The sequence below is a fragment of the Cynara cardunculus genome, assembly GCF_001531365.2.
Source record: "Cynara cardunculus var. scolymus isolate 2C chromosome LG 9, CcrdV1, whole genome shotgun sequence".
Lineage (NCBI taxonomy): Eukaryota > Viridiplantae > Streptophyta > Magnoliopsida > Asterales > Asteraceae > Cynara > Cynara cardunculus.
In genome coordinates this window covers 10,215,638-10,241,894 of record NC_037536.1, presented here as the reverse complement: position 1 = coordinate 10,241,894, position 26,257 = coordinate 10,215,638, and the positions used below count along the sequence as shown (strand labels likewise).

The window sequence follows — 26,257 nt, the reverse complement described above, 5'->3', positions numbered from 1 at the left end:
AACAATTGAATACAAAGTTGAGGAAAGGGAAGAGGTGCAGTCCGCAACTTCTCAACAAATTTGTTTTGCTGTTTATAGATGATTTATAAGTATATGTAAAAGAAGAAAATAATCTTAATAGCAAAAGATAAAATGTGACCTTCATTTCTATCTGTCATTCCTCTTCTGACAGATTAAACATGTTTGTTGATGCGTCATAAACATTACCCTTCTTGTTTCTTAACTTTTCCCATGCTCCATATTTCCTTTTGAGGTAATCATAATGGTTTTTCATTTATCGTTGTTCAACAACAAAATTATGATTCTTTTGTAGCACTTCTGCTACATTCTTCCACGAAACTGCCTTAAGGCTACCCCCTTCTCGTCCATTTATCTCATGCAAACAAGACTTGATAAATGTTTTCACCACATTTTCTTTTTTCCAGTTAACTCTAGGCTTTTTTGATTGTGAAGATTCGCCAACATTTGTCATATCTGAAACATTAACCATCATAACATGATTAGTTAAAAGGTGCATGATCTAGCTTTTAAGACACCATAAGCACGCTCGATAACATTTATAATTGAATATATCTTCTTTAGTTATGCAAATGAAGATGATGATTTCTTCGACTCTGTGTATTTAACGAGACATTATTTTACTAATTAATGTGCATCTCAAGCCACTATTTATTAATAAAAGAAGCTAATTTACTATATTCACAAAGATTTTACTAGATGACTATGCAACTCCAGCCACTATTATGCCACAACATACTTATACCCCTGCTTTTGCTAGTGTAGAAAATTGATATCCCCATATTTAACTTAATAAAGAATCAACTTCAAACAACTACCCTAAGGCTACAAATCTTCTAAAACCTTAATGAACAAACAATAAATCGTTTTCAGGATGTTGATGAGAAATGATGTTGAGGTACTTTAATAATATCTGATTAGCCGATAAAATATGCTGAAGTTTCAAATTTATATGTACAATGATATCTAATGGACAAAGGACTCAAAAACTTGGCTATGAATATAATAACCTTGTGCAGAAAGTGACTTTAAACAAATGCTAAATCACATAGAATATTGTTTTAAACCAAACTCATGGAATACACATCATACGAGCAACCAGTTCCATATATATACATGCGAGCCTTTGTGATTGCTGCTTGGATCAAAACAACCATATTATTATAAAAAAATCCAAGAAAATTTGGCCTAAATTTTGACTAGTAGAATGGTTCATATTGAAAGAGTGCATAGTTTTTTTGGGGGGTTTGAACGGCGATCGTTGATTTGATACATAGTGTCAAATACATTGGCTACATAAGTGTATGTGTAGTTAAATGAATCGACCTAAGGAGTCTGTAGAGTTTGAATTTGAGAAGTTACATAGAATGTTTGAATATAAATGAGGATGAACTGTATTTGGAAAATAGAAGGAATTAAGAAAATGAGAATGGTCATCAAGAATGAGGTGGTTCTTTCTTCTTGAAAATGCCATCTTAAAAGACTTCTTGAAAAAACCCAACTGTGTTCTTGGACTTGGTTGATATGTGATGCCCTTAATTTGATGCAATATTATCCAATAGCAAAGAATCATATATAATTTAAAAGTCTTTTTTTACTTCCACTACTTCCATTAGTTCACTTTATACATATCATCCTTGGCTATAAAACCACAGGATATGATCATCTTTGTCACTGTTGTTTTGTAAAGGAAAACCTTTAGATCACATTATAACCCCATTTTCCATTTTACATTGGATTTATAATGACAGTATTAAAGATTTTTATAATGACACTGAAATCAACACACCAAAAGATAATAATCTGAATCTCAATCTCGAGGAGAAGATTACGTTTTGTTCCAACGTAATCTCAATCTCAACTCTACATTTTCTGTCACAGATCATCCTAAGCATCATAATGATCATTGTTCCCCTACTCCTACCCTTTCCCTGGTGATGATGATTTATTTAAAAACTTGGACTGACCTGCTCCACTGCTACTTATTCTATATCCTTATAAAATTAGGCTATAGTCAGTCAAAGATTTTTAAGTTAAAGATGGCATCTTCATTTGCATCATGCAAAGAATGAACAAGGGTATTAGCAGTGGTAAATATTGATTTAAACAAACAAAATCAAATGTTAATTAATCAAAAACATAAAGAAGCCCTAAACGGATCAAACATTACGAAATCATTGTTCATCAAATGAAAACCCTAATTAATTCCTGCACAATTGAGCCTAAAAGAGAATAATATGAAGAAAAGCTAATGAAACAATATAGAACCAACAGACACAGAAACAAATTTTAAGCCACAATGAACCCAGAATTCATACCTGAAGGAAACTTATAGCAGACATCAATATTCTAGGCCTGAACATATTGAATTCTGTAAAACTAGATCATCACCATTCGACTTAACAGCTAGCTAGTGAAGTTTTGAACCTTTAATTTGTGAGTACCAGGTTGTGTTATTTAACAAAGGGGCTGTTTCCTAAGTATTTTCTTCAACTAAACTTCATGGTTTTATGTAACCCTATATTCGATCCAGTAGATTGTTCGGCTGGATTATGAACACCTTCATAGAATTTCGACCCAATAGAATGAAATATGTGTTTCAACATGTCTATCATTGACTAGATAAAGAAAATCGTACCTGAAATTGATACAATCCGACTGACAGCAACACGAGATGAAATCGACAGAAGGTGAGGTTGATTATTGTAGGCAGAACAATTGAGGGAAGCGATGATCTGATGATGTGAGGAAGACGATAGAAATAGCAAGTGATGAGGATAAATTCGGAAGAAATCAAGGAGAAGATACGCTGATCTTGATCAGCGTATACTTTGTTGCTGACCGAACGTTTTCTGGAAAGAGGAGCGGTCAGTTGTGTTTATTGAAACATCCCCTAAGTAAACAACCTACCTCTTAATGGGATAAGTGGTTCTTGTTGGGTAAGAGGCTAATAAGGGGTAAGTAAACAGCCCCCAAGTGTTTTGTTTCTTCATGTAACCAAGTTGCAGCCTACAGATGTACAAAATTAAGAAGTAGATAAATAATCTACTAACCTCTCAACCCAGCCTGTGTCTCTGTATGCTTTAAATTGCAAATGTCCTTGTTTTTTGAACAGAAATCCTTTGCTAGGTCTGCTCTTTAGGTGCCTTAGGATTCTGGAGATAACTTCAAAGTGTTTTGGTTATGGGGGGTGGATAAACTCACCAACCCTACCAACATAGAAGGATATATCTGGGTGCCAACAAGTCTCATATAGCGCTCTCAAATCCTTCACTTTCTGAACTTTTGCATGTTGCAGTTTCATGCTAGGTTTTATTGGACTTTGAGCAGGTTTACATTCTAACATACCTGTCTCGTTCAACAAGTCAAAGACGCTTCCTCCAATACACAAAAATGCCCTCCCTCTAGCAAAATCCACCCCAAGAAAGTACTTTAATGCCTCGAGATCTTTAATCTCAAATTTCTCATCCAGTTTCTTCAATTTTTCCGGCTCATCTCAGTTATCCCCAATTAACATAATATCATCTGCGTACTCTATTAAGAAAGCTATTTTATCTTCATTCGAATGTCATTAAAGCATTGTCTATTTAGCTTGACTTTGAATATATCTGTAACATTATTTAACTTACCAAAGCACTCAAACCAAGAAGTCGATGATGGTTTGAGTCCACCGAAAGGATTTCTTCAATTTGCACGCTTTCCTAGTTCCACATCTTTCATGTATACTTCTTCCTCAAGTACCTTTTTAAGAAAATACTATCAACATCCAATTGATGTAAGGGCCAATTGGAGTTAAGGGACAACAATATCTTTATTGAGTAATGAGTGAGCATAGGTTTCTTGTTAGTCTATCCGATAGGATTAAGTAAAATCTTTTGCAACAAGACAGGTATTTTTATCTCTTTACGCTCCCATTTGACTTGCTCTTAATAGTAAGCTGATAGGCCAATGATAAATCAACAGTAAGATTAATGTACGCGAGGAATAAAGAATGAGGAAGTCAAGGATAGGTTAGTAAATAATATGATAATATGTCAGGGTGGAAAGTCACTTAGGTTGAGGAAGTTGTTTCAAATTTCAAATAGATAATATGTTGCGGAAGAAAGCATTCATTCACTTTTCTTGGTTGTTGAAGAAGAGCCTTAAGGGGGTGTTCTAGTCTATGGAAAGTTGGTCATTAGTAATTCATTCAACTTTTGGTGAGTTCGTTGCATTTAATTCTTATAGTAGTATTAGTGTGCATCAATTGGTATGAGAGCGCTAAATCCAGGCCATGTCGAGAAGCCTACCATTCATGGTGGACTAGATGGACGAAAGTCGTGGGAGTTGGGACGATACATGAGGAGGTTAGATTGCTGAGAGAAGATGTTCGAAGTTTGATGAAACAAATGGCAGTGCTGATCAAAATTCACGAGAAAGCAACAATAAAAGAGGCATGTGCTTGGTTTTAAAAAGCGCGATGCGGTCCGAGGCGGTAAGGGTCCCGGAAGCCGATGCGTGATGCTGATGCGCTCGCATCACGCACGTGATGCGCCCGGTATTCAAAAAATATTTATAAATTAATTCTACATATCAATTTCTACCTTAAAAATACTTGCCTATCAAAATACTTCATTTATAACATAAAGTAGTTCAAAAAGTGGCATTAGAATCTTATAAAAGTTTGTGAATCGGAATAATAGAACACACAAACTACTACCATGAAGAACATAAGTAAATGTCTAATAGTCCCCAATCCCTAAACTAAATGACCAAGTGACCAACTAATACTCCCCAACATCAGCATCATCAAACCCCAACACGGGTTCATCTCCCTCATCATTATCAAACCCTCCAATATCTGCTTCTACCTCATCTTCTTCCTGAAGAGCATGTCCTTTTCCTCTAGCACTTCTAGTTCTTGATGGACCCGACCCATCATCATTTACTCTCCGGCTTCCTCTTGATGCTCTATTAGTGGCTGTCGGCTTCTTCTATTAGGTCACCATTCAGTCTCATGTTCTATTTTAATCAACTAAAAAGCTCAACTAAAAACTGAAAAAGGGAGCCCAAACTTGAAACATACAGGATGCGCTGATGCATAGGTGATGCATGCATTGTGTGATGCGTAGGTGGTGCAGGTGCATCATGGAATCGCTTCGCATCAGCCCATATGATGCGTTACCTCCAGCGCATCAGAGCGCATCACGCATCAGAGCGCATTATGCGCGCATTTTTAAACCAAGGGCATGTGTACTGCTACTGACTGAGGAAAAAAGTGCAAATTTGAATCACAAGAAACGAGATAATGTTGATGAGTACCATGGGTACAGTCGATTTTGTGGATTTAATAATGGTAGAAAGCTTGAATTGGCACGTTCAATGGATCTAATATAGAAGGATGGATCTTACGAGCCAAAAGGTAATTTTGCATCAAGAGTGAAGAACAACCGGAGGTTACAACTTGCAATCGTTTCTTTTGAATGCGACGCAATACTGTGGTTGCAACAGGAACAAAAGAGTCGGACTCTTATTATTTTGTGTAGAGAATCGGAAAGACTACTGTTATAGCAATTTCCTTCAATAAGTGGGGTGTGGATGTTATTGGAACACTTTTTGACTGTAAAACATGATGAACTGGACCGCGATTACAAAAGGAAATGTGTATAGTTAACAACACCCTTGAATGATATTTTCAAAGAAGTTTTGCGAGTCAATTCGTGAAAGAATTGAGCCGTGAGATTAGAGCAGATGTGATAACGATGTCTTCAAGTACTTTGGGCCAAACTATGGGTTAATACAGGAGCAATTGACTTTTTTTTGGCAGGCAAGGAGACATGGGTTCGATAAGCCAAAATCCAAAAAAGTTTTCTGGAAGTTTAGAAAACTCTATGATAATGAGTTACAATTAGGGTTGTCGAAAAAATCTAAACTGAATAACCCATCTGAACGTGTAGTTTGAGTTAAATGGTTCATGTTATTTGGTTTTCGGTTTCTACGGTTCGGTTATAATTCCTTATTCATTTTTTTCTTGTTCAAATTTGAATTATTTTTGTACGGTTTTGGTTCAATCGAATAAGGAATTATATTATTATATTATTAACTTTTTACGATTTATGTTTATATATTATCTTAAAATTTAAGAAATAGTTTAATTCTATCTAGACTTTCTCCCGCCTCCTCGGTTTTGAGTTTCAACTCTATATTCAAAATTTTAATTATATTTGTATTTTCATAAATATTTTTAATATCTAAAAGAACCTTATTAAAATAAAACCCTTATTCCATTTACCCAATAACCGAACCGAATAACCTGAAGCGAACAAAAAAAAACCTTATTCGGTTCGCTTGTACATTAGTTCGGAGAATGTTGAAAACCAAAAAAACAAAAAACCGAATAACACACCTAGTTACGATAAAGAAGACTTCGTTACCCTCGCGACAAGAAGCATTCTCGAGGACAAATGTTAAAAGAAACAGGGCAATGTAGAAAGAACCAATTTTCTTAATTTCACCTCGAGTACATGTATAAAAGCACACTTTCAGCTCCTGTATCTAATTTAGGGTGTGTTTGAACCATAAGCTCCCAAGCAGTGGGACTGGGAGGAGCCCGGGGATTGTTTCTCCAAAGATTATACTACCAAGTACTTGGGGTATTAAAAGGTAATGAATGGAAATGATAATAATTAATTATGTTTGGTTCAATTAAGGAATGAAAATGGAATGAAAAACGATGTTTGGTTTCAGAAAATTAATCAATCATTATAATAGATTTGGTTAAAAATTCATTCCTCCTCAATTTGGGGGAAATAGAATTTTTTTTGGTTTAAGTCTTCCTCTCACGCCTTCCAGTCTTCCTCTCACGCCTTCCAGTCTTCCATGGCAGCACCAATGCACCATTATGCTCCACCTCTGCAGCCTATCACAAGCAGCCGATAGATCTGAGTTCGTCCATCTCTTGTGAACCTAGCCCCACCCCCAGGCAGCATAGCACCTCCAAACAGATCTGAGTTCGTCCCTCTTGATTTTGTGTTTGTAGATGTAATAAGAGACGGGGATGATTCTGATTTTGTGTTTGTGGATGAAATAATGGATGTGAAAATGAAAAGAAGGTGAAGATGGCACTAAGAAGATGGAGATGAAAATGGAGATGGAATCAAGAAGATGTTGTGTTGTTGTTGGAGATGCTTGTTGTGGTGGTGAAGTTGAAGATGCATTGTAGGACCCGAGAAAGTGCTTTGGGAAGATGAAGATGATGTAATGATTTGGGGTGGGTGCCTGGTGGTTTGTCATGTTTTTTTTTTTTGTTCTTTTATTAATTTAATTTCAAGGAATCCACATTAATATAATAGAATGGAATGAAAACAATGATTCCTATTCTACCCTATTTCGATTATAAATCCCATTTTCATTCCTTGAAACAAACCAAACGCTCTCTTAGACCTTAGCATCTTTGGAGTGTGCATATATGTTACACAGTCAATTACTTTTAAGGGTAAGTCGGAATTAATTCCAGATTTCAGGAATACCCTTTTTAAGCAATCAAATGGAGTAATGTGTTGTAGAACTTTAGTAGGCATCCTATTGATTAAGTACGCACTGTATCTTGATTTCGTACCTTGAAGTAGCACCACTTAGTTAGAAGGATTATACATGTATATGTACAAAAGAATGCGAGTATGTACATGATACGTTAAGACAATTGTGATGCATAAGTTACACGTCATTGAAGCTTATGAAAACATTTAAAAGAAAGATAAGACTTGTTATTTCAATGCTAGCAGTGAAGGATGACATGTTAAACCTAGTTGTAGAAGTTACAAGTAAGCAAGAAATACAAAGACCAAAGCATCTTATCCTTCATGATGAAAGCCAGGGAGGCAAGGGAACACTAGCATGGCTCTAGCTAGCTATTAGATAAGAGAAAGGAGCTGGAAAAATGGGCTACACATGGCAAACTTTTGTCATGACCAAGATTTCTATTAAGAAGACAAATAAAGTAAGAAATATCTAAACAGCCTTTAGTTCATTCAAATCTCCTATAAATGGTGATCAACTTCAGCCTTTTACCTCTCATCCAAAGTAGAAAAACTCTCTACAAGTGGAGGATCCAAGAACGTCAAAAGTGAGGAGCTAAGTGGTGCTATTTGAAGGTATGAAGTTGAGATACATGTCATAAGCATGACAAGAAAGGAACGTTAGCAAGTTTGAGGCTAAGCAAATAAGGTGAGTACATTATGTGATTCATTGAGATATACATGTGCTATATATACTGTTTTATGCATGATGAAGAGTTTGAGGATATGTTTTGGCATGTTTGCCTTTCATGAAAAAGATAACATGTTTATATACCAAAATATGTTTTTGATCACGACATATGTTTCACATGTGACCTATGAAAGTTTTTAAGCATGTTTAAGTAGCACAGGGGTGGTGCCTGATTGGTTTCAGTTTGGGCTCCAAAGGTCAAAAGTGCCCGGAGGTCCCAGGTTCAAATTCAAGGAGGAATAAAAATCCACTTGTGGCCACGGAGGTTCAAATGCGGTGACTCCGGGCTACCTGCAAAGCACGTGGTTGCCCTGGGATTAGTCGGCTCGCATAGCGGGTTGGATATCCAGGTTAATAAAAAGAAGTATGGCCGGAAATGTATTTTTTTAGACGTGGGAATCAAATGAGGTCTGCCTTACAAACTGATGCCTTTGGGGGGGTGGGGGGGGGGGGGGGGGGACTTGCCAGCACTGGGAGCCCCATTAAGAAGCTATGTGGCATATGCTACATTGAGACCTCAAAATGATTGTTTTTGCATAATGATGTTTTTTTGCATGATGATGATAAAAAATGTATTGAAATGCTATTTCTTGCACTAATTGATATGTTCTATGAAATATTTTCCATAATTGATTGGCTCTATTCAAGAAAGTAATTAAGGGATATATATATTTATTTTTTTACCATATTTTCATATGGTAATTATATTAGGGAAGAATAGCAACTATATTTTTACCATAATTAATTAGTTTTATGCTTAAATGATTAGTAGAAAATAGAGGTGGAGCTTGATTTGATTATAGTTACTAGAGAACCTCCAAAATCACCCGTCTCATTCCTGTCCGACCAATGAATTATGACACATCAGATTTTCCTCTATTTTATATTTATTTAACTTTTTTCACTTTCTCTCCCTGCTTATGATTGGTGGACATCAAAATTTGGACAGATGATTTTTATCCCTGGAATGAAAAGGAGGTAATTATTTATTTCTTTGTTGTTTCATCAATAAAATCATTTTGGTCCATATCAAATCTCATAAGTAACAAACAACAATACATATCTCAAGAATTTTCCTTTACCATCATGTTTTACTCTTGCTTCTAAGAGGCTTGTTCTTGACCTGTGTTTTTTTTGCTTGATATTCTTTTTCTTGTGTCATTTTGCAAATAAGTAGCAATATTCTCTAACGTAATTGATTTCTTAATTTCTTACTGTAACTGGGGCTTACCAACAGAACATCAAAAAAGGGAATGTAAGTCCATACAAATGATGGATGAAATTATTTTAACAGTTTTGGTCATATTAATGTGGATAATGAATTTCTTCCTTGTATGTACTTCGAGAAGGGAAGAGATTTTAACCCTAGCTTACAGGTGTCAGATGTGCAGTTTGGGTTCTTAAACTCAAACTTGCAGTTTGAGATCCTTCTCCACCGTGTTATCTTTTGCTGTGAATAATTGTATCCTTATAGTCGCTGAAATAAGCACACTCATTCATATGCTATATGCTGCTGTCTGTTAAAGGTGACTATGTGAAACTGCTTGAAGTATAGTGTTTCAAGTTAGACTATCTACAGAATCCTAGCGGGTCAGTTTGTTTGGATAGGACAAAATGAAATCATCTTTTTGTTGAATGAGAAGTGAGAACGAAAGCACAAGATTGCTGGTGCGAATCCTTTACACTTTTTCATCTCATGTCTTCTCTAGACAGTTTGTCATTGCAACTTTTTGGATGGCTTATAGGTCATTTTTCTCATACAACAAATTATCACATTGTTGAATAATAGTTACATTCCACCTTATAAACGATGCCCTATTCTGTTCTTATGTTTTATTGCATTCCAGCCGTACGTACTACCACATCGTTTAATAAGTTCTATATTGTTTTGTTTCAGAGGACATACGAAGTACAGTGTTCATCATCTATTCTATGTGTTTGCACTTTCTTAAGCTGGATAATTAAAGATGCCAAGGAGTAGGGGGGACACTTCTTAACGCCTTTGCTAAAAAAATTATAATCAGGAAAGTATCTTTGTGCAACGAATTCACTTCAAGGGCGATATTCTGATGCATTGAATCTAGAGTATTGCATTCAGTTACATAAAAATTCTGAGCTTTTCAACCATGAAGAAGCCAAAACATCAGAAATCAGCTACAAAAGACCGGTTCAGTTTCTTGCTAGAGGAGCGTCAAAAATTAGTTATCCCTATTGGACCAAGATTTCAGGCTGATGTGCCAGAGTGGAATGGACCTCCTCAAAGGAAGTACCCCCACAAAAATCTCAGCAAATCCGACTCTTCAAAATTTTTGGGCACCGTAATTTGTTCAAAAGAAAATACAATCCCAGAAACCGACAGGGATGCAATTGGGAGAGGGAGACCTGACTGTTGTGATTGCTACCCCCCTGGATCCATCCTCTGTGTCAAGCGTCACATCGCTGAGAAACGAGCCCATCTTCAGAAAGAACTGGGACCTGCGTTCCGAATTTGGAAGTTTGATGAGATGGGAGAAGCTGTTGCTGAGATATGGAAGCAATCAGAGCAGCAGAAGTTTGTGCGCATTGTGAAAACGAATCCAATTTCAGAAGGTAAGAACTTTTTAAAATCTGCCTTGGAATGTTTTCCATCAAAGTCACATAATACCATAATGAGCTATTACTTCAACGTATACCTCCCTAGACGAATAAGCATACAAACCAGGTCAGGCTGTACGTTAGTAGACACAGATGATGGTGAAGACGAAAAGACCCCTTGTTCCAAAGGGTCCCGGAAGAGGGCTCAGGTTGACCATGTGGGGCTCACTTCTAAAAATGTGAAGGTCGGGTATTTAACTGGACGAAGATGACCTTGCAACAGTTATGTGCCTTTTTGTGAAACCAGCAAAACATACAGCTGCTCGGAAGCTTTAAGTACTCATCTCAGCATCATAAGCTCAGCTCTCACCAGTAATATTTTCTTCCTTCTCTTGTTTCCTTCAGGATCAACTATATATATTCCCTTAACTAAAATCATATAGGGAAACCCATGGTCAAGATTGACAACTTTGGATACAAGCAGTTTTCCCTTCAAGGTCCGCAAATCCAGCTTCATGGTCTTGCTTGTCATATACCCAATGCTTATGGTAGTTGATGTTTTCTTGAGTTCATAGGTAAGATTGGTTGTGCATGGTCTATGGTTGGCTAACTATGCCTCATAAATCATAATGTGGGGTGTAGGGGATATGCCATGGTTACCTGTAGATATATTCAGATATTATAGTGCGCTTTGTGTCGCAAATTGAGTTATGGCTTTTGCTAGCAAACCAAATCTAACGAGCCCAAATCCCAATATACCCAGCCNGGGGGGGGGGGGGGGGGTCCGTTGGTAGGATAACACAGACTTGTCTTGTACGATTGGACCCTAAAGAGTAGAACATATATTTTTGTGAAGACTCTTGGGTTATAAATATGCGATGATTTTTTTAAAAGAACTAATAACTAAGCAACACCATGAAAAAGTAAGCAAAAGGAGCCACGAAAAGGAAACTACACAACTCCTAGCATAACATAGAGTTATGGGTGTAATCCATACATGTGAGGCCTCAAGTTCGAACTTGAGCACTGTGCCTCCGCCAATAGTATACATGTGTGATTTACCTTCCTCATGATGATTGTGGGATGAGTGGGTGGGGGCACTCCAGAGGATAGTGAATACCTTTTTTTCAAAGTAGGACTATGGTAACCTATCAAATTGCTCACTAACCCAACCCCCATCCCTTTGGCTCTCCAACACCCTTTCTTCGGTCTTCAATAGACTTTTGGCTATAGGAGTCATATGGCCAGTCATGATCAAATAGTAGTGCTAAAACGAATGATCATAAGATATTTGATATTAACCATAAGGGTGGTGCCTGATTGGTTTGAGCTTGGCTCCAAAGGTCAAAAGTACAAGGAGGTCTCAAGTTCAAATCCAAGGAGGAATAAAAATCCTCTTGTGGCCACGGAGGTTCAAATGTGGTGACTCCGGGCTATCTGCAAAGCAGGTGGTCACATTGGGATTAGTCAGCTCGCATAGCGAGTTAGATATCCAGGTTAATAAAAAAAAAAGATATTTGATATTAATATGCAACTTGACGAGTGTCTATCGAGCAAGAGAAGATATGGTCGTGTAAGAAATTTGTTGCTTCCGTGCAACTATGGCAAATGTTCATTGATCTATGTTAGATATATGGCTAAAATGGTTTTGTCGTATCGGAGCTATCCATAATAGGTTTGTTGGGAAAGGTACATCATTTACGAAAGACAACACTATATAGAGTAATTTGTGGGCCATGACCATGACCACGACCACGACCACGACCATAGATATTCTACACCAAGTTAGTTGTACTTGAAGTGGTTTGGTCACAGATGTAGATAACGATAGTAATGATACCTAGATTAGGGTTACACAGATGGTGGTTGGTTTGATGGTCATGGGGGATGGATCATGATGAGACATTCGGCTCGTGTGCTAAAATGTTGTTTATGAGGAGGTGTAGATGAAACAACCTCTTTACTTTGTAATTTAGGAGGCTTCAAAAACATGTGATTGACAAGGATTTTCGATCTTCTAGTGTTTGGTTCTCTCATAACAAGAGAATCATGCTAGTCTTTTTCTATATGAATGATGTTATTGCCATAGATGATATTTGGCGATTGCAACATAGGATGTACGTGATGTGGTGGTAGCGTAGTGGAGCAGAGCCAAACCTGCAAATTGCACCACATTTTGTGGTACTGCAAAATGTGGTGCGGTTTGGTTTTTGAGTGACGTGTCTAATGCAACTTGCATGATAATACATACAATTTAAAGTTGCAATAAATACAATTACATATAATAAAAAGTTACACAACTTTGAATTTTTGTTTTGAAATCTTGCCACCAAGCTCATATCTTAGATGCATTACAAATGGGTACAATAAAACTATATAAACATTAACTATAAGGGTGGTGCCTGATTGTTTGAGCTTGGCTCCAAAGGTCAAAAATACCGGGAGGTTTTAGGTTCAAATCTAAGGGTGGTGCCTGATTGGTTTGAGTTTGGTTCCAAATGTCAAATGTGCCTGGAGGTCCCAGGTTCAAATCCAAGAAGAAGAAAAAAAATCCCTTTGTGGTCATGGAGGTTCAAATGCGATGACTCCAGGTTATCTGTAAAGCAGGTGGTCGTCCTGGGATTAGTCGGCTCGCATAGCGGGTTGGATATCCAGGTTAATAAAAAAAAAACTATATAAACAGTCTAACAAACATTTTGGATGGAAGTCCATGTGTCGGTGGTCAATGACGCTCTTTATGAACGTTTAACTGAGTAGTCCTTCAATTTTTTTCTACTCGACGTCATAATACGACTTCATAATATTCCAAACAATGGTGAATTCTGATGGTATAGCAAACTTAGTGCATGCAACACCTTCTTCCACAAACCTAAATGATAACTCATCAAGGGCAGTCATTTTAGAACATGCAAACTAAATCTTATAGACTTTATATTATTGCCTTCAATGCTTTCAGTCATACCTCCATGTGACCAAAGTTGAAGGACTATACTTTCCTCTATGTACAAAAAAAAAACAACATTATTCACAAATAACAGGTTTCACTTTCACAGTGACGACTATGATATAATATATTTACTATTTCACAATCAGGTAACATAGCGAGCCGTATAGGCATTTGGGCAAGAAGATCACAAAGTTTGTGAACCCTTATCATCATGATTGTTGTATGCGATCGTGATTCCTAGGGTTTCACTTTCAGAAACGACAAGAGTGGAAAGTGATGAGAGAATGATTCTTGAATTGAGAAGCATAGTCATTTACTTGTTTTTTTTATTAACATGGATATCCAATCCGCTATGCGAGCCGACTAATCACAGGACGACCACGTGCAGGTAGCCCAGAGTCACCACATTTGAACCTCTGTGGCCACAAGGGGATTTTTGTTTCTTCTTGTATTTGACCCTAGGACCTCGAGACACTTTTGATCTTTGGAGCCAAACTCAAACCAATCAGGCATCACCCTTTGTGGTTCACTTGTTTTATTTATGATTACAGTCTAAACTTGAATGGGAAGTGAGAAAAGGAATCTTGAATTGAGAAGGTAGAAGTTATGGTGGTCATATGTTGTGCTTCACAATTTTTTATCGTAGAGGTCTATAGGCATATGCTCAAGATTAGTGATGGTCAAAAACCGGTATCGGGTCGGGCCGGGCCGGGCCGGGTCGGTCCTGATGAACTCTTTAATTGGCCATAACCGGTCCCGGTTTCGGTCGAAATACCTATAACCGGTCAAGGCAACCTATAACCGGTTATATCAAGCCGGTTCCGGTCCCAACCGGTCCCATTAAAAAAATGTTTTTTTTAATTTTTTTGTTATTAATATATTTTTAATATGTTATTAAATTTGTTTTGTTATAAATACGTTTAAAAATACTTTTTATTATAAATACGTTTAAAAATATGTTTCATTATAAATACGTTTGAAAATACACTTTAAAAATATGGGTCACTCAAATACATTTTAAAAATATGTTTTATTATGATTAAAATTACATTATTTTACAAAAATTTATTATGAAATTATTTGAAAATACATTTATTCATCAATTTTAATTGGTATCTTGTATCGGATTGATTTGAAGAGTTCCGGTCTCTTGAATTCTTCTAATAGCCTCTTGTTTGACACATTATGTTGTCATTTGTCGGTTTAACTCGGCATCATACGACCATATTTGATTTTGGGTCTCAAGTATCGGTTGACTTGAATTGTCCCTTGACCTCAACCTTGGGCATGTTTTTTCGGTGTGCCTCCTTAACGTATAATTTCTTTCCGTTGTAAGGAGAGCTTGACACAATTTACATTATGCTTTTCTTTTTCCATTCGTGAGAACCACCAAGTTGTAGTGATTACAAATCTTGGACTTTCGTCCGTGTTCGTTGAGAACTTGTTCGTTTGATGCTTGTTCACCGACCATTTTGTAAGACAAAGAGAGAAAGAAACGAGAATTGTGAAGTGGAAACGAGAAATTAATACGAGTCGAATTCACAAAATATAGCGAGCAATTGAGAATTGAAAGCGTTTTTTGCATTTTGAAGAAGAGATGAGTTGGTATGTTTATTTGGGAATGAAATGCATATTTATAGTGAATTGGTAGCAAAAGAGGAGGAAAAAAAACAGCTAGAAATCGAAGCTAACGGCTAATTTGACCATTCTAACGGCTATGTTGACTTTGTTGACCAGGCCGGGCCGGGCCGGTCCCATAACCGGTCCCGGCCGGTCTCGGTCCTGAAAAACGACGAAAAGTGTAACCGGGTTGTAACCGACGGTCCTTCAACCGGGACCAGTTTCCGGTCCTCCTACGATCCCAAGCCGGTTTGGCCATCACTACTCAAGATTGTGAGTTCACTTTGGGTTGGGAAGTTGGGTTGAACTTGTGTAATTTTTGGGCTTGTTGGGCTATATATACATCCCATATACGAGTGGAATCAAATGAAAACTCTTCAAATGTCGAAAATTGTGTGAACTAATCCAAGTTGTCCTCTCCATTTCATCAAGGGTCTGTGTAAAGCGGTGGGAAATTGTAATAAGGTTGAAAACTGACACCAAAATGATTTGAAAAACGAACGTTATTAGGGTAATCATGTCAGTTGAAACTTGATTTCAGTAAGGGAGATTTGTTTTTAGTTTTTACCTAAAAATCATCATTCTATTTGATCGTGTTCCAAAAGCAAGAACCAAATGAAATCTAATACATTGTTCAAGGTTTCAATCGACATTCTTCAGCAGAGCTTCAAATAAGAGATATATATCGAGTATGGTGCCAACTGAAAAAGATGAAGAAGACATGGTGTTCTTTGAGGTAGCATTTGGTACGCAGACATAATTGGACATGACATAACTGGACAGGACAAGACAAGAGGGTAGGACTGAACATAACAGGAGTATGTCTAGTACGACTAGGACTGGACGAGACAGAACTAGATAAGCTACCTCCAAAAGTTATTTGATGATTTTAAATAGTATATAATAATTATAATTAACACAAATAAAGTAAATAATTGAAGAATAAATATTTGTACATAATTTTCATATTTGTACCAAATTTGAATGAAAAAATTGATATAATTGATAGTAGTAGTGGTGGTGGAGGAGGTGCTGATGGCCGACGGTAGTAGTTGCAACGGGCGGTGGTGGTCGGTGGCCGACAGTGGTTATGGAGGTAGAGACAGTGGTGCTTGGTGGACGACGCTGGTGATATAAGACATGAAGATGGTAGATTGTGGTGGTGGTGGCGGTTGACAACGGTAGAGGAGGTAGTTGTGGTTGATGTAGTGAAGATAGCGGTGGTGGTGGTTATGGTGGAGGTGAGGTGGCAATAAATGGTGGTGGCCGATGGTAGTCGTGGAGGAGGTTGTTGCAGTAGAGGAGTTGAAGGTGGCGAATGGTGGTAGTGGTCGGTGGTCGACTATGGTAGAGGTGGCAATGGACTTGGTGGACGGTGGTTGTGGAGGCGGTGGAGGATGTTGTTGTAGTGGAAGAGGAGGTGGAGGTGGCTGTTGGTGACCGCCGGTAGTGGTGGTGGTAGCCAAAACTAGCGGTGATGACCATTAAAACAAATATCATATTAAGGTTATATATCAAACTAGGGTAGATTAGTAATATTTTAGTTTCTGTCTCATTTTGTCCCATCTTGTTCCACCTATTTTGGTGGAACAAGAAAAAACCTCTTTTGTCCCATGATGTCCCATCTTGTTCCAGTTCTTGCCCCTGTCTCATTTCGCGCCAAACGTGGGACATTGAGTTCTTGTTCTGTCCCATTCTGTGCCAAACATGAGACTGTGGGTTTTGTCCCGTGCCATGTACCAAACGCAGCCTATTGATGGGGTTTGGATTTTTAGGTTTTTGTTTTCTGATTTGATAATGGATTCACACGTTGACATATGGTTTTATGTTAATGTATCTTCACGATTAACGATGGATTTCATGTGTCTCCTCGACTTTATGTTTACTTGAAGTGTTTTATTCGTTAATCACTAGTTTAATAGTGGTGAAATCATGTACAGTTTTTAATATTACAAACAACTTTATTAGAACATATGTGAAACATTGTTTCAAATATGAAATTGTATCGTCTCTGCCCATGGTGGATATATGAAGCTGTTTTGTTTCATATATGAAATTGTATTGTTTCATATGTGAATATCCCGTAAGTTACATATATTTAACTGCATTGAAACTATACATATGTTCTATTTATGAAACTTTTTTATTTCATAAATAAAACGTATTAATCACCAATACAACACATAGTTTTGATCCATATATGAAACACGGGTCAAGTTTAAGGGAAAACAAAAAAAAAATGAAAAACTGAGAAACACTTTAATAACCATTTATCTGCATGACATGTATAAGTGCATACAAGTAATTGAAGACGTTTCATGGTTTCTATGCACGCATGCATGTGTATGTGTTGCGAGATTTATATGAAATCAATCTATCGGACTCTTAGCAAATGAAGATTCATGTAAATATACACTAATCAATCCATTGTCGTCTTTTACAAGTAACAGAATGGTAAAATATCGAATATCGATCCACAGGGAAATGAGTAAAAGAGGTGATTCAAGATGGCGATTTCGAAGAAATGTTTCGAGTTGGTTTTATATGAAAGTTTACTTCTTTAAGGAGGAGCAAGGGTGTAGGGGGTCGTTAAGACTTGTAAACAAATAAACTAGGTGATACGTTGTCATTAACTTATCCAACCATAAGTTTTTCAAAGACACTCTCAAATCCATAGACCAACTCTAATGTTTTCAAAATAGAGAAAAGTCTATGGAGTGACATAATATTGGTGATTTATATCACTAATATCATGCAAATGTAATGAGATTAATTTTGTTGACCAATGTAATTATGATAAATATCGAACAAATAAGGAAGGTGCGGAATGCACACTTGTTTGAGTTTATTTTGATTTAGGGGCGAACCCCCTGGCTGGAGTCGATCTTGGAAGTTTTTTATTCGGGTAATATTGCTTTATGAAAAATGTTTCAAAAATCCGAATTTGAAATTTTAAACCCGGTTTTGACTCTGTTTTGAAAACCCGGTTTTTTAACTGCCGTATGGCAGTTTTCGAACGTTTTGAGGGAAAAGCTACGATTTGGTCATTTGATTTTCGGTACATAGATTACATAACACAAAAAACTCTCTGTTCGGGAAAACCACTGAATTTTATTCGATTGAAATTTCGATTGTACCATCGAAATACTTCAATGTGAAAGTGATACATGACTTTCAATGGAATCCAAGCAATCGAAAACCAGAATTTCGAACACACAATTTATCCCTTGTATAAGCTTTATGGAATAAAATCAAGTTTCTTCGTATACCTCTATGTCATTCAAGTTGATGTGTTCAAGATGACTTATCTCTAAGTCTGTCACACTTTAACATTTTCAACAATGATCAACTTGTCCATAGATTATTTTAATCTAAGGTTGTCAACCTATTATCATTCGAGGTGGTTGCATTTTTAAAGTGGTGAAATAAACATTTACGACTAATTACTGAAAATTCTAGAGGTTGGGAGAAATTAAAATTACAATGAATTCACTTAAAATAAAGAGGAGTAATTAAAAATACATAAATGTAAAACATAACAATAAACATGACAATAATTAAAATGCTACAAGACAAAAAGAAAATTGGTAGAGAAAGAAAAAGCATAAAAGTTTCATAAAATTGCTATATTTGGATGGATTAAGTAAGATTATCTATACTATTTTATAAATCAGATTTATCAAAAGTATTAAAAATAATTTATAATGTACAAAGTCTTAAAAACAACTCATAATGCATTAAGTACTAATACTTTACGCATTCAGTCTTAAAATATCTTAATCTACAATTAAAATAACATATAGTACAAGTTACCAATGCATATTGTTACCTTTTCTTTTCATGTTCTTAAGATACTTTTGACACATTTTACTCATGTCATCATCCATCTCATACCTTTATGTCTTCTCTCCATCCCCCAATGCGAGATTCAAACTGATATTCACCATGAGTTATTAAAATTCCTCCCATTCAATTACTCTAAAACTCTCGGTCTCGCTCTTGATCTCTTGATTCTTTGCTCTTGGTGTAAATCGAACACATTTGTTGAGTCGTTTGAATATGTTGGATTTCAAATATATTGGATTTTAAACTGTCATACAATTTTTTTTCATCGATAGACTGTAATTGGAACCATAACTCTTATTTATTCAAATTGTATTAATATATAAAGACCAAGTGTAACTTATACATCGTTAAATATTCTCTAATAAAACCAGTGAAACTTCAAAATCTTTAAAATTCACGGTTCTCGCCGCATTGCGCGGGTACACAACTAGTATACTAAAGAAAAGGGAGTTAAAAAAACAATCAAAAGTACTACCTTAAGATACAAAATTTTCTAGAAATCCTTAATAAATCTTAGAATTGACTATCCACAATTTTGTTGGTGATTTTAGTGTCATCAAGTCATTTAGTATGATCAGGATTAATGTGAGACAAGCCGAAAATTGACTTAGCTATAATTCGAGCCTGGATGTGAGGAGTGCACGCTCGGATAAGTTAAGTTGAACTCGGGTACACGGGGGTCAAGGGCAGTGCCCCTGGAGGGTTTCCAAGGGGCAGTGCCCCTGGCGGCGGTCCCAACTCTCGAACAGTCGCGTCTTTTGGGAACAGACACGACTCCCGCCAAAATAATTGACTTAACCCTCGATGACTATATATACGATTTCAATTCATTGCAGGGTGACGATCTTTTGCATACTGTTACTCTAAGGAAATTCTGTGTTCGATCTTGGATTTTACTTGAAATCCAGATCGTTGTTCTTGAGTTATCCCAAATCTGATTTCGTGGTACCCCAGGTTATAGGGCCGAAATTACAGGTTTTGAAAAGTGTTCAATAAACGATCCTTGAATTATCCAAGTATATTGATATTCTGTTTCCAAAATTTCTAACAAATTTTTGGATATGAACATAAAATACAATTGTGGAAGTCACCTTAGGATCTTCCAAAACATAGCCAAAAACTTGTTTATTTGACACCATGTTGCATCATTCTAACAACACTTTTCCTGGAATTTCGAAAAATATACATAAAAACTTGCAAGAATAAACATTTGCATTCAATTACTGATAATAATTATTTCATTAAAAAGACTTAATATTTGGATAATTTAGGGAATTAATACTACATTAAACGATCTAAAAAGTGGTGCAAAACATCAGTTAAGTTGACACTTATTAGCGTATATTGTGTATACCAGACAAATTATTTGTATACAACATGTGCATACCGTACATATAACTTGTTATTAGAGTGTTTTACATTTTTTGGGGTTTTTTCCCTGAACCTCAATCTATAAAACATATGAACAACGATTCCAAAAATTACACTAGTGAGGTGAAAGGTGTCAATTTATTGACCCTATAGCACTGCTTTTCTCATGCAACATTTTACTTTTCAAAAACCATCTATTTGAGTCTTCTATTTTACATTTTTATGATCTTCTAGGGTTTGGGGCTTAGATCATCTTTCTACTATTTTTTACCTTATATAGGCTCTATAACTTCCCCCTCCCCATTTAAAGGAAGACTCCCCATTTAAAGGAGGAGGAGTCCTTTTGTTTAAAAATCATGTTCTTATGCTTTCTTATTTTTACTTTCTTTCTAGCTATTAAATCTCTCTTATGCTTCCCTTTTTTCTAACATTTTTTATGAAAAATATTTTATACCTCCTTCCTTGATGGCCAGTACTGCAAAGTCTAACATGGCCAAGTCCATATCTGTTGCTCCAGTATTGGCCATCAGGGAGGGAGGTATAAAGAAAAAAAAGGTTGCCCCTGCAAAAGGCAGGGGGAAAGGAAAGGCTATTCAGCCCAATCCCAAACCCAAAAACAAAAGGTCAAAAGAAAGTCCTATCTGATATACCTCAATCAAAGACTCCTGAGGATGTTGTATGCTTTCACTGCAAGGAGTTAGGACATTGGAGGCGTAACTGTCTTAAATATGTGGAGTAGCTTAGGAAGCTCAAAGCTAATGGAGCAGGAACTTCAGGTATGTATGTGATTGAACTTCATAGTACTTTAGCTTCTATTCCTGAGTATTGGACAGGGGATTTGATACTCACATTTGTACTGATGTGTAAGGACTAAAAAGTAGGAAGCTGAGATGTGGGGAGTTGGACCTGATCATGGGTAACAAGCATATTGTTGTTGTTGACACGATAGGAAATTACGAGATTTTTTTTTCTTCTGGATTGTCTATGGTTTTAATCGATTGTTGCTACTCAGCCGATATGACTAGAAACATCATATTTTTATGCCTTGTATAAATATGGTTTTGATTTTGGGTTTGATAATGGATCTATCCTTGTTTATAAAGACGAAATGTTTTATTTTAAGGCTAACCCATGTCATGGTATTTATGAAACCAGTATAAGTGTAAGAGATAATAAAAGTTCAATCTATAATGTTGAATCCACTTCATCCAAAGATGGTTCGGATAAGTCGTATCTGTGGCACTGTCGTCTTGGTCATATTAGCACGAAACGCATCACCAAACTCCAATCGGATGGGATTTTGGAATCGTTTGACCATACATCGAATGATGAATGTAAAATCTTGTCTTTTGGGAAAGATGACAAAGACATCGTTTACGGGAACCAGTGAATGGGGCAAGGATCTCTTGGACATAGTACATAATGATGTATGTGGGTCGTTCAAATCAGTACCGAGACACGGCGAGAGATACTTTGTTACTTTTATTGATGACTTCATTAGATATGGATATGTTTATTTGATTAAACATAAGTCTGAAACCATCAAGGTGTTCAGGACGTTCAAAAACGATGTAAAGAATCAACTAAACACGAAGATTAAGACTATCAGACCCGATAGGGGTGGTGAGTATCTTAGTCAAGAGTTCCAAGATCATCTAAGGAGTTGTGGTATAATCTCACAACTTACCCCTCCTAGGACACCACAACATAATGATGTAGTTGAGAGGAGAAAATGAACATTGTTTGATATGGTTCGGTCCATGATGAGCTGAACTGTGCTTCTAATCGGTTTATGGAGCTATGCCTTAGAAACTGTTGCAAGGATCCTGAATCTTGTACCAACGAAGAAGGTTTTCAAAACACCTTCTGAAATATGGAGTGGAAAAGTTCATTCACTTGCATATATAAAGATCTGGGGTTGTGAGGCTTACATACGTCGTGAAATTCAAAATAAACTAGAACCCAGATCAGAAAGATGTTATTTTGTTGGATACCCAGCTGATTCTTTTGGATATTTATTTTATAAACCTTCAGAAAACAAAGTGTTTGTTGCTCGAAGGCAGTTTTCCTTGAAAGGGAACTAATGTCCAAAAGGGCCAGTGGGAGCCAAATTGAACTTGAAGAAATTCAAGAGACAACCAACATGGAATCTGACATTGGCATTAGTTCTCAGCAACAAATTATAGAACCTACAGTTGTTGAGGAATTTGACATCCAGCCACCACCTGTTCGTAGGTCTGATAGAATGCGTCATACACCATAAAGATATAATTTACTCGTATCTTATGGTGATGATACATGGGTAGATCTTGATGAGCCTACCAGTTATCAGTAAGCCATGGCAGGCCCTGAGACAGCTAAATAGAAGGAGGCTATGGAGAGCGAGGTGTAATTCATGTATGAAAATCAAGTATGGGACTTGGATGATCATAGACCCAGTCAAAAGACAGTGGGGTGTAAATGGGTCTTTAAGAAGAAAACCAACACGGATGGCAAAGTACACACATACAAAGCCAGAATGGTGGTGAAGGGCTACACGCAAACTCATGGTGTAGATTATGATGAAATCTTCTCACTAGTAGCTATATTGAAATCCATCAAGATAATCATTGCCATAGAAACATTTCATGACTATGAAATATGGCAAATGGATGTAAAGAACTCTTTCCTTAATTGTAAGTTGTTTGAGGATGTATTTATGACATAGCCTAAGGGTTTTGTATTGTCTGAGCATCCTGATAGAGCGTGTAAGCTTCAAAAATATGTTTATGGACTTAAGCAAGCTTCTCGTAGCTGGAATATTTGCTCCGATGAGAAAATCAAAGAATTTGGTTTTATGAGGAGCGAAGATGAACCATGTATATCTGCAGAAGTACACAGTTTAACCATAAATAATCTCTTAACCAACCCATCAAATAAGTGGAAGATTCATTAAACTGCCCCCGCTTTGCAGCTGCTGGAGACTTAATCATAATATTTATTAAAACTTCTATTCTAATAACGTTTATGATCATATTCGATATATCGACACACTTGCCATGAGATAAATATGTTATAGCATTGAACAATTGGTAGGATAATATATTGTTGGCGCATTTGTTGCAACCACATTATGCATATGTTGCATTCTCAAGTTTTGATGATATGGAAACATGTTTGACCTCGAGAAACATGCAAAAAACGACGAGATCTTAGAAATTTCGGTCGAAAATAAATTTGATGATCTTAGAAGCTTTTGTAGTCATAAGAATGCGCATACAAAATTGTCAAGTTGATGAAAAATATCATTCGGTATTTTTTTTTTTTATCTCAAAAGTCTAAAACTGATGATAAATTTTGTTTTAGAAAATGAAGTGCTAAAAAGTCACTCGTTAAAAGTTGAAAACAGCTAAAAACTAAAAGTGCCGAAGTGTTGATGCAACGAAAGGTGAGGTGCTAAAGTGATGATGAACAAACTCTGAGGCGTCATTAGTGAACAAACTCTCAGACGTCATTGGTGAATGAACTCTGAGGTGTTGAAACGTGGTACTAAAACTCTGAACGTTGATACTGAAACTTTGAGGCGCTTAAATGTTGATGATGAAAATATAAGGCGCTGAAGCAGTGATGTTGAAACTCCGAGACACTAACGTGTTAATGTTGAAACTTTTTGGCATTGAGACATTAAAGATGAAATTTTGAAGTGTTGAAAAGCTAAAGTTGATCAAATGATAAAGTTAAAGTGCTGAAATATTAATGAAATATCTCAGATCGAGAATATTTTTTTAATGCTCCCAAAAAAATATTTTACAAAATATTTTTCAATAAAGATTCTTATAAATCTTTATATTTTTTTTCTTTAAAATCATTAAATGTTTTTCCAAATATTTTATAAAATCCTTATACTGATTTTACTCGTCTTAGGGTGTTTGAGATTGTTTATTTAAAGCAACTTGTGTTTTTTTTTGTAAAAGTGTTTATCAACTTATGTGATGTCAAACTAGAGTTTTATAAAAAGTGTTTGGATTAGTTTATAGCGGTACCAAAACGTAATAAGTTAATAAGTTATTTTTTAATGTTTAGCAAATTTTGCTTATACATGTAAAATGACACCCCTCCGTCCTCGTCTTCAAAAAGAAGAAGACCATGATTTCTCGCCTTTTTAAGCATTCGCAACAGATTCGAGAAATAATGTAAACAAAAGGTCGATTTACCGTGGAGAACAGATTGATGGTACGAAAGAAAGTGAGTCTGAGATGAGGGTTTTGAGTGTGAGCTTTAATGGTGGTTTCATGCTGAACAATCCAATACGATAGATCAATGGCCACCCTTTTGTTTCTTAGAAAAATAAATCCTTCTGTTCGAGCATAGGGTTTAAGTAAATCCCAAAAATTCCCCCTAGCACCCATTTTCTTGAAATTAACACAGAAAACGAACGAATTTGTGTGATTCAATAGACATTATGATGAGTAAAACCTTCAAGATTTCATCAATTTCTACAAGAAAATGATAAGTGAACAAGCAGCAGCGGAAGAACAACTCAGAACAAGACAATCGATTTAGTTTTAGGGTTATAAAAAGGTAAAAATGTAGTTTCGTTTGCAATGCTAACAAGTTGTTTTTGACAAGTCAGATGAGAGTAACTTATCAAAAACTCCTTATTACCGGTATAAGCATTTTTTTTCTTTCCTCATCCAAACACTAAAAACTGTTTATCTCCGATACCACATCGGAATAAGTCAATGAACAGTTTCAATAAGGAATACCAAACACCCCCATTTATCTCATATAAAATAAATATTTTTTAAATCAACTATTTTAAAGAAAAATAATTTTGTAAAAAGGAAATTTTGTTTGTAACATCTAAAATTTTATTTTAAACTTGTAATTAAAGTTTATGTTGGAAAATTACTTTTCTAAAAAGTAGAAAGATGTTCTCTCAAACTTTAGAATATGTGGTGGTGTTTTTATCGATACTCATATTATTGCGCACATATATCATAAAGTTAACGGTCGAAGACGGGTTAAACCAAGTAGACAACAAGTATTACTTTAACCCTAATTCCAGATGAAAGGGTACAATGGTCATGTTTACTAAATCATCATTTGATACAAAATGCTTTGGTAAACAAATCTTTTTTTTTTCTTTTTTCCAAAGGCGGTCATTTTCTTTCCCTGAACTGATGAATCGCTTGTTCAATACTGCTAACTGTTATTGAAGGATTTTGTCCTCAGGACTTGCCTTTAATTACTTCTTTCATGACGAGAGAACCGCATCTGCATCAGTCGAAGTGGTGGAAGCCCTTGAGTCAAAGGTTGAGCTTCTACGCCTCTCTCAAATGCAATAGTTAAATGTTGATGAGCCATATCAGTGGGTTTGTGGATCGAATTCCACGAGAAGAATTAAGATGGCAGTTCCTGTTTCTTTCATGTGCAACGGTTAAGGGTGGAAAACAGCTCCTCTAGCTTTAGTGGCTTCACGCTCCTATGACGGTCCTAGTTGGAACTCGGACCCCCCCCCCCCCTTTTTCACTTATGAAGAGGCTTTTTAGAATCAAAAGGAAGAGACCCTAAGCTATTAAATAAAATAGAGTCTGAATGAGTATGATAACGCACATACAAACAGGATTCTTAACCGTTCATGAAGTATAGTTG

General features: G+C 36.2%; 1 protein-coding gene across 4 annotated transcripts in view; it reads left to right on the top strand.

Moving 5' to 3' along the window:
• The window catches only part of LOC112517910 (AT-rich interactive domain-containing protein 1-like), a 25,367-nt gene extending 13,936 nt beyond the window's left edge, over positions 1-11,431 (top strand). For 3 of the 4 annotated variants that reach the window (XM_025125321.1, XM_025125323.1, XM_025125322.1), the window contains one exon: positions 10,163-11,431. In XM_025125321.1, the coding sequence (XP_024981089.1) occupies positions 10,392-11,111 (720 nt within the window). In that variant the 5' untranslated portion in view covers positions 10,163-10,391 and the 3' untranslated portion in view covers positions 11,112-11,431. The remainder of the gene's footprint in view (positions 1-10,162) is intronic. The other variant, XR_003069769.1, reaches the window with a different exon arrangement.
• Positions 11,432-26,257: the final 14,826 nt, after the last annotated feature.